We start from the raw sequence: 9,598 nt of genomic DNA on the forward strand, positions 1-9,598 counted from the left end.
TGAGCTTGGACTTTTCACTCTGGAGAGAAGGAGGAAGAGAGGTGACCTGATCGAGGTGTACAAGGTAATGAGAGGCATGGATAGAGTCGATAGCCAGAGACTTTTCCCCAGGGTAGGATTGACTGCCACGAGGGGTCATAGTTTTAAGGTGTTAGGAGGAAGGTATAGAGGAGACGTCAGAGGGAGGTTCTTCACCCAGAGAGTTGTGAGCTCATGGAATAGTTTACCAGTGCTAGTCGTGGAAGGGGAGTCATTAGTGACATTTAAGCGACTGCTTGATATGCACATGGACAGCAGTGAATTGAGGGGAATGTAGGTTAGGTTATTTTATTTCTGGATTAGGATTATTTCACGGCACAACATCGTGGGCCGAAGGGCCTGTACTGTGCTATACTTTTCCATGTTCTATGTTCTATGCTACCTGGGCTGGAAGGCTTGAGTCAGATAGGTTGGGACTTTTTCTGCTGGAGAGTAAGAGACTGAGGGATGGCTTTATAGAGGTATATAAAATCAGGAAATACCCAGATAAATTTGATAAGTCAACAGTTTTTCCCCATGGTCAGGGACACTAAAACTAGTGGGTGTAGGCTTCAGTTGAGAGGGAAAAGATATAAAAGTGTCCAGAGGGCAGTTTTTCATGATGGTTGGTTATTGTCTGGAATGGGCTGCCAGAGGTAGTGGTGGAAACAAGTACAATTTTGTCATTTAAGAAACATTTAGATTGGTCCATGGATGGTAGATATGGAGAGGTGTGGGCCGAATGCAGGCAAATGGGACTAAATTAAATTGTGGGCAACATGGGCAAGTTAGGCCAAAGGACCTGCTTCCGTGCTGTAGACCTCTATGACTTTATAATGGGTGGACTTATGGGGCATTGGCACTAGTACACTTTACTTCAGCTCAGTGTCTCAACTGAAACAGGGCTGAGATCAATGTCCTAGCAAATTATATAACTAGGCCTATGGATAGAGATTTAAACTAAAACACGTGTGGAGTTATCATGGGAACAGAGACTTAGAAATCCAATTAGGAAAGTCAGGGCACATGTGCAGATTATAGGTTTGGATAAGAGAAACCTGGAGTGCTAAAATAAGCAATGGAGAGCTTAACATCAGCTGTGACGCTGTGGACCTCTGGAGGAATCTGAGATGGATAATCCACTCAACACTTCCGGCTGAAGGTAAAGCTGAAGCATTTGCAACAGTCTTCAGCCAGAAATATTAATGGATGATCCATCTCAGCCTCTTCCAGAGGTCCCCAAAGTCATAGAAACCACTCTTCAGCCAATTCAATTCATTACATATGATGGCTGAAAACACTGAAAAGTGCCAATGCTATGAGCCCTGGCTACATTCTAGCAATAATTTTGAAGACTTCTGCTCCAGAACTTGCTGTGCCCCTAAGTAAGATATTCCAGTACAGCTATAACACTGATATTCACCCAATAATGTTCAAAGTTGCCCAACTATGTCATGTACACAAAAGAAAATGGACAAATCCAACCCAATCATTTGCGTCCCATGGTCTGCTTTTAATCACCAGTAAAGTGATCGAAGGTGTCATCAACTGTGCCATCAAGCAGTACTCACTTGGCAATATCATGCTCCCTGATGCTCAGTTTGGGCTCCACAGGGCCACTCAACTGCTGACCTAATTAAAACCAGGCTTCAGGTATGGACAAAGAACTGGATTCTAGAGGTGTGGTGAGAGTGAATCCCTTGACATCCCGGCCAAAGTTGACCAAATTTAGCATCAAGGAGTTTGAGCAAAGTGAGATTTTATGGGAATCAGGTAAAAAATAAACACTTCTCTCTAAGATAACAAAGTGTGTAGCTGGATGAACACAGCAGCCTAAGCAGCATCTCAGGAGCACAAAAGCTGATGTTTCAGGCCTAGACCCTTCATCAGAGAGCTCTCTGTGTACATCTAGCTACACACTTTGTTATCTTGGATTCTCCAGCATCTGCAGTTCCCATTATCTCTGAACATTTCTCTCTAGTTGTAGTCATAATGAGCATAAAGAAAGTTGGTTGATGTTGTTGGACATCTCAATCATCTCAGCTCCAGGACATTGATTCAAGACTTTCTTAGAATGGTATCCTGGACCTAACGATCTTCAGCTGTTTCATCAGTGACCACTCCTCAATCATACGGTAAAAGTGAGCATTTACTGAAGATTGTACAATCTTCAGTACCATCCACAAATCCTCAAAGACTGAAACAGTGCCATGTCCAAATGCAGCAAGATCTGAACGATATCCATTTTTGAGCTGACAAGTGGCAAGAAACATTCAAGCCACGAAAGTGTCAGGCAATGATCTTTTCCAAAAAGAGTGAATAACCATCACCTATTCACATTCAATGTTATTACCATCACTGAATCTTCCCACTATCAACATCTTGGGCATTACCATTATCCAGAAACTGAACTGGACTAGCCATATAGGTACAGTGGCTACAAGAACAGGTCAGGGGCTAGGAATCCTGCAGCAAGTAACTCACTTCCTGACTCCCCAGAACCCGTCCATCATCTACAAGGCACAAGTCAGAAATATGACAGAATATTCAATTTGCCTGGATGAGTGTAGCTTCAAAACACTCAAGGAGCTTGATATCATCCAGGATAAAACAGCCCACTTTAACTGGCACCACATTCTCAAACATTTACTCCCTCCACCACCAACAATGCTCAGTAGCTGTGTGTACTGTCTAAGACCATAAAATGTACGAGCAGAAGTAGGCCATTGAAATCTGCTCTGCCACTCAATGTGATCATGGCTGATTTTATAATCTTCAATTCCATTTTCCTGCCTTTTCCTTATAACCTTTGATTCCCTGCAAAAATTGACCACTTTCCATAACATGATTACTACCATCCAGAAATATAAAGGGCAGCAGATGCTGTACTTGCAGTTTCCCTCATCATTCTGACTTATAAATGTATTACTGTTCCTTCACTGTTGCTAGGTCAAAATCTTTGAAGTCTCTCCTTTTCCGGATTATAGATGTAGTTACACCAAACAGACTGCAGCAGTTCAGGAAGGCAGCTCAGCACTACCCTGTTGAGAATAACTGAAATGGGTAATTAATGCTGGCCCAGACAGTGACATCCTTATCCAATGAACAAACTTTAGAAAATAATATCAGGAATAATAGAAATAAAAAGAGATTTAAATTGAGGGGTGATAGATGTCAGTGGTAGGTTCTTTTGTCAGAGAGTAGTAAGGGTGTGGAATGCCATGCCTGCTATAGTAGTAGACCCGCCAACTTTAAGGGCATTTAAATGGTCATTGGATAAACATATGGATGATAATGGAATAGTGTAGGATAGATGAGCTTCAGATTGGTTTTGCAGGTCGGTGCAACATTGAGGGCCGAAGGGCCTGGACTGCGCTGTAATGCTGTATTATTCTATGTTCTCTTTATCCATAACAAGCTAAATGAACTAGTAGTAATAAAAATACTGATAAATGGCTTAGATTTAATCAGTATTAAAGAGATAATCACATGGTGACCACGGTTGAGAAATAAGTACACTAGGGTGCACAATATTTTGAAAATACATGACAGTAGAAATGAATTAGTTATTTTCAAGTTGGCAAGCTCTAACTAACTGGTATGACAGGGAATAGTTCTGGGGCCTCAACTTTTTCCAACCTCTTTAAGTTATTGAATGAAGAGCCAGAATATATGGTTGCAAAATTTGCTACAAATACAATGATAGGTTAGAAAGGAAATTGACAAGAAAACGTACGGAGTCTTCAAAGAAATAGCAAGGTGAAGTGGGTGAGCAAAAAATGCAGATAGAATTAAATTTGGAAAAATGTGAACGTTTCCCACTTTGAAAGGAGCAATGGAAAAGCAGTATCCTATTTATAGGGACGGGGAATGCAGAACCCTGACATACAGAGTGTTCCAGATGTCCTGGCACTGAAATCATATAAAGTTGTTATCAGGAACAGCACGTGATAGGAAGGCAGTTTGAATCTTTGACATTTATTGCAGGAGATCAACTATAACAGTAGGGAAGTTTTGTTAGACTTGCACACAGCAAGTGGAATATTATGTGCATTTATGCCTCTTTACTCAAGAACAGATATAACTGTGTGCCACATGCTAACGAGGCAAGGGATAGAAATACAGGACGGATGCATGTGTGGCTATGCAGCAGTACAGGGGATAGGGTTTCCAGTTATTGGACACTTGGGACCTCTTCCAGGCAGGGGTGAACTAGATAAGAGGGAAAGATTGCACCTAAACTGGAGGGAACACGTATCCTCTGAAGGCAGTTCACTAGTGCTAATCAGGAGGCTTTAAAAACTAGAGTGGTGGGGGCTGGGAACCAGAGCAACAGGTCAGCAAATGGAGGGACTGAGGGAAAGGCAGACGTTAGAACCAGTAAATCTGAAAGGAAGGACAGGCAGAGAAAGGTAAATGAACACAATGGTACTAATATGCTGAAGTGTGATTATTTCAAATGCATGGAGTATTATAAGTAAGGCAGATGAGCTTAGAGCCCAGATCAGTACATGGGACTATGATGTTGTGGCCATTACAGAGATTAGTTTAAGAGAGGGACAGGACAGGCTGCTCAAAGTTAAATTATCAGGCAATCCACATTTCACACGTTGGAATTGTTTAAAGACCGGCTGATGAGAAGTCAGGACCAGCACGTTCCAATAAGGAAGAAGGACAAGGCTGGCAAGGTAAGGGGTCTGTGGATAACAAGAGAGGTTGTGAATTTAGTCAAAAGGGAAAAAGAAGAATATATAAGGTTTAGGAAGCTAAAATTGGAAAAGGCCCATGAGGAATATAAAGAAAGCAGAAAAGACCTCAAGCAACGAATTAGGAGAGCAACAAGGGGCCATGAAATGACTTTGACAAACAGGTTTAAAGAGGCATTCTTTACGTACATTAAAAACAAGAGGATAACTCAAGGATAAAGGAGGGAACTGGTTCTTGAAGGCACAGGAAGTGGGTGAGATCCTAAATGAATACTTTGCATTGGTATTAACTCAGGAGAAGGATATGGAGGATAGTGAAATTTGTGTGGAGCATGCTAATATGCGAGGGCATTTTCAGATCAAGAAAGAAGTGGTGTTGGGTCTCCTAAAGAGGATTAAGTCCCCAAAGTCTGCTGGCATCTACCCCAGGTAATTGAGAGAGAGGCAAGCAAGGAGATTGCTGGGGACTTGACCAAGAACTTTGCATCCTTGCGAGCCACTGGAGAGACACTGGAGGACAGACAAGTAGCTAATGTTGTTTCTCTGTTCAAGAAGGGAAATTGGGATAATCCAGAAAACTATAGACTGGTAAGTCCCACATCAGTGGTTGGAAGGCTTTTGGAGAGAATTCTTAGAGATAGGATTTACATGCATTGAAAAAGAAAAGCATGTCCTAAATAAGGACAGTCAGGATGGCTTTGTGCAGAGCAGGTCATGTTTTACTAATTTGATTGAATTTTTTGTGGAGGTGACAAAGGTGATCAATGAGGGGAGCGCAGTGGATATCGTGTACATGGATTTTAGTAGGTCTTTTAACAAGGTTACTCATGGTAGGCTCATCCAGAGGAATCCACGGGATCCACAGCAAATTAGCTGCGTGGATTCAAAATTGGCTTGCTTATAGAAGACAGAGGGTAACAGTGGAAAGGTTTTTAGGCTGGAGGTCCATGACTAGTGGTTTTCTGCAGGGATCTGTATGGGACCTCTGTTGTTTATGATGATATATATAAATAACTTGGATGAGAATGTAGATGGGTGTATTAGTAAGTTTGCAGGCGATACAAAGATCGGTAGAGTTGTTGATGGTGTAGAAAGTTGTCAAAAGATAAAGCAGGATATAGACTTGTTGCTGATATGGGCGAAGAAATGGCAGATGAAGTTTAATCTGGGTAAGTGTGAGGTGCTGCACTTTGAAAGACCAAATATTAAGGAAAGTGGTAGAACCCTGAATGGCATTGATGTACAAATGAATCTTAGAGTTCAAGTCCATAGCTCTTAAGGGTAGCCATACAAGTAGATGGGATGGTTAAGAAGGCATTTGGCATTCTTGCCTTTTTTGGTTGGGGAAATGAGTACAGGAGTCAGGATGTTATGTTGCAATTTTATAAGACTTTGGTTAGGCCACCCTTAGAGTATTGTGTTCAATTCTAGTCGCCACATTACAGGAAGCATGTGGAGTCTTTGCAGAGGGTGCAGAAGATGTTTACTAGGATGCTGCCTGGATTAGAGGGTATGAACAATAAGGAAAGGCTAGAAAAATCCAGGTTGTTTTTTTTTCTGGAGTGGCAGAGGCTGAGGTAAGACTTGAAAGAATCTATAAAATTATGAGATGCTTCGATAGGTTGTCAGTGAGGACCTTCTTCCCAGAGTTGACATGTCTAATACGAGGGGGCATTCATTTAAGGTGAGAGGGGTCAAGTACCAAGGATAGCAAGAAGCTTTTTCCCAGAGTGGGGGACTCACTTACTAGGCGTCATGAGTTCAAAGTGAGAGGAGGAAAGTTTAAGGGAGATATGCATGGAAAGTTCTTTACGCAGAGGGTGGTCGGTGCCTGGAATGCGTTGCCAGCAGAGGTGGTAGGCGCAGACATGTTAGCGTCTTTTAAGATAAAGCTGGACAGGTACATGGATGGGTGGGGAGAAAATGGACACAGACCCTTAGAAAATAGATGACAGGTTAGACAGAGGATCTCGATCTGCGCAGGCGTGGAGGGCTGAACAGCTTGTTCCTGTGCTGTAATTTTCTTTGTTCTTTGTTCTTTGTTCAAGGAGACATGAGGAGCAGGTTTTTTCACACAGAGAACAGTTAGATTCTGGAATGCATTACCAGGGGTGGTGATGGAGGCAGACACAATAGCAGCATTTAGGAGACTTTTAGATAAGTGTATGAATATGTAAGGAATGGACCAAGGGCAGGCAGAAGAGATTAGTTTTATTTTGTGTCATGTTCGGCAAAATGTTGTGTCCCAAAGGGCCTGCTCCTGTGCTGTACAGTTCTATGTTTTATGTTCTAACTGCACTATAATCAATTCATGCAGGGTTCATTTGACCAATTTGTAGGATGAAGGGATTATTTTATCAAAAAAATGCTAACAGACTGTATGTATCCATTTGAGTTGAGAAGAGTAAGACATTAAAAATCTCAAACAAGAACCAAAATTTGCAGGGATCAACATTGTTTTAAAAACATATTTTCAATGTGGAAGTTGATTGCAGTAACTAAGATTTACTTTTCTTTTAAAACGTATTTACACTTAAAAGATGTTGTCAGGACTAGAGGGTTTGAGTTATAGAGAGAGGCTGAATAGGCTGCAGCTTTTTCTCCCTGGACCTGATGAGGCTGAGGCTGAACATTATGGAGGTTTATAAAATCATGAGAGGCACAGATAGGGTGTGTAACCAAGGTAATTTTCCTTGGTTGAGGAAGTCCTAAATAAGAAGGCATAGGTTTAATGTGAGAGGGGAAAGATTTAAAAGTGACCTAAGAGCCAACTTTTTCACACAGAGGGTGGTGCGTGTATGGAATGAGCTGCCAGAGGAAGTGGTGGAGGTGGGCAAAAATGCATTATTTGAAAGGCATCCGGATGAGTATATGAATAGGAATGTTTTAGAGGGATATGGGCCAAATGCAGACAAATGGGACTAGGTAAGATTGAGATATCCATTAAGCACAGATGAGTTGGAGCGAAGGATCAGTTTCCACATTGTATGATTCTATGACTCTATCACCTAAAGGAACACGCTCTAATAAGGAAGTCCTGCACCTTCATGCTGCTGGAGGTATGTGAATGCTGAGGCTTTTGGAGGAACATAATTAGAGCAAAGCCTCTGTTGGAATAGAACAACTTAAGCAGAACTCCTGCCATGATTAACTGTACATTTCTGAATATCAGAGGGTACTGCACAATTACACACTAATAACTGAGTACAGTTAGTCTAATCCTATTTCCATCTCAAAATCCAGGTCATTAACCATATTCAAACAGTAAACATTAAACCAGGAATCCATCATGGACCATACAAGTGACTTAACAGGATATGCTAAATGAAGAAATATTACAAATTTGACGTCTCAAATTTGATGAGGTTTTTGGAAACAACTTTGCAGTAAATGGAGAAAATTTCATTTATTAAAACATTCAATTGTTATAGTGTACAAATATTTTACACAGTGGTCATGTTAACAAGGCATAATAAATTAAAATGATTTTATACTTTCTAGATAGCTTAATTCACATTACTCATTGCATTATTTCCATCTATTTTTCACAGGTGATATTGGGGGTCAACTTGGCCTATTCTGTGGTGGAAGCGTAATCACTATCATTGAAATCCTAGAATACCTCATCATTAAATTCTATTGGATATGTATAGTTTGGCTAATAAAACTGCCAAAATTATCAAATCTAATTAATGAAGTCCAACATCCTCCTGTAGGAGAAAAAACAGCAGTTATCTCTTAAATAGATGGTATCATAGATTTGTTTATTTCACTGTAAGCAGTAAAGCTACAATGAATTTGAATCAAAAAGACTCAGAATAAAGATTTTTCAAGTTGTTGTCTTGATATCATGATGCAAGATGTATGATTTATACAAGTATTGTAATATTATTTATTTTAGAGTTTGGATTTTGAATTGGTGGCATGTGGGTTTTGATATGTACTTATGAGTGAGTTGAATGATTGACCTGTCAGTGTTTTTGGAACCAGGTTTATGAGTGGAAAGAATATGCATTTATGAGCATTAGCTTGCTGGCTGCTTAGAAGGATCAGAATTCTTTGTGGCTCAGAGAAAAAAATCCACAGCTTGCAAAGCTTTTGTTTTCCAGGCATATAAGTCCTAGTTGAAGTCAGATATTAATACAGTTTCTCCTAAAGAAAGGAGACAATTTAGAACTGTTCCGATCTTACTTCAGTATAAAGATTTTAGTTTGCAAGTTTCAGACCAGAAGTGTTGGGTTAGCATAACTCCATCAGGGTTCTAAAGTGAGAAAATCTAAGCTCAGTGTTTGTGACTCATCAATGAAGAGGCTATCAAACTCCCAAGATTGGAAAAGAAACTGTTACTTTACATGTATAGCTATGATAGGGAAGCGAACTATCATTGGTGTTTGAATACTGCAACATAATGGTATTGGGGAAAAAAAAATCTGAAGAAGGGTATCAACCTGAAATGTCAAACTTTCCTGCTCCTCTGATGCTGCTTCGTTTGCTGTGTTCATCCAGCTTCACACCATGTATCTCTGTTCATTTTAAAATCTTATTTGTTTAGACAATAAACTTCAGATCTGCAATATTGTGTTTGTGTTTCAGTGAAAGGCTGCCTTGTTAAGTGAAGAAAAAACAAAACATGATCTATCAAGCCAGTTGAGGATTTCACTTGTTCAGTGATACCATCAATTGGGATCATTACAATTTGAGGCTCTTGCAGACTGGAATTCTTTGGATTTAAGAGGGCTCTGTGACTTTCGTTATAAAGTAATCTGTACATGATGGTTCTGAACAGCTGTGTGTGGTGCTTTATTGAATGGAATTTGAAGATAGCTTTGAATGTTGTAAGGAGTTTTTCAAAGTAAAAGATACAACTGGATGTT

General features: G+C 40.3%; 1 protein-coding gene across 1 annotated transcript in view; it reads left to right on the forward strand.

Moving 5' to 3' along the window:
* The window catches only part of LOC125456084 (acid-sensing ion channel 5-like), a 219,369-nt gene extending 210,601 nt beyond the window's left edge, over positions 1 to 8,768 (forward strand). The window contains exons 12-13 of the mRNA XM_048538782.2: positions 8,276 to 8,436; positions 8,715 to 8,768. Coding sequence (XP_048394739.2) covers positions 8,276 to 8,436; positions 8,715 to 8,768 — 215 coding nt within the window. The remainder of the gene's footprint in view (positions 1 to 8,275; positions 8,437 to 8,714) is intronic.
* The last annotated feature ends 830 nt before the right edge of the window (positions 8,769 to 9,598 follow it).

Source organism: Stegostoma tigrinum, chromosome 1 (genome assembly GCF_030684315.1).
Source record: "Stegostoma tigrinum isolate sSteTig4 chromosome 1, sSteTig4.hap1, whole genome shotgun sequence".
NCBI classification, from domain to species: Eukaryota; Metazoa; Chordata; class Chondrichthyes; order Orectolobiformes; family Stegostomatidae; genus Stegostoma; species Stegostoma tigrinum.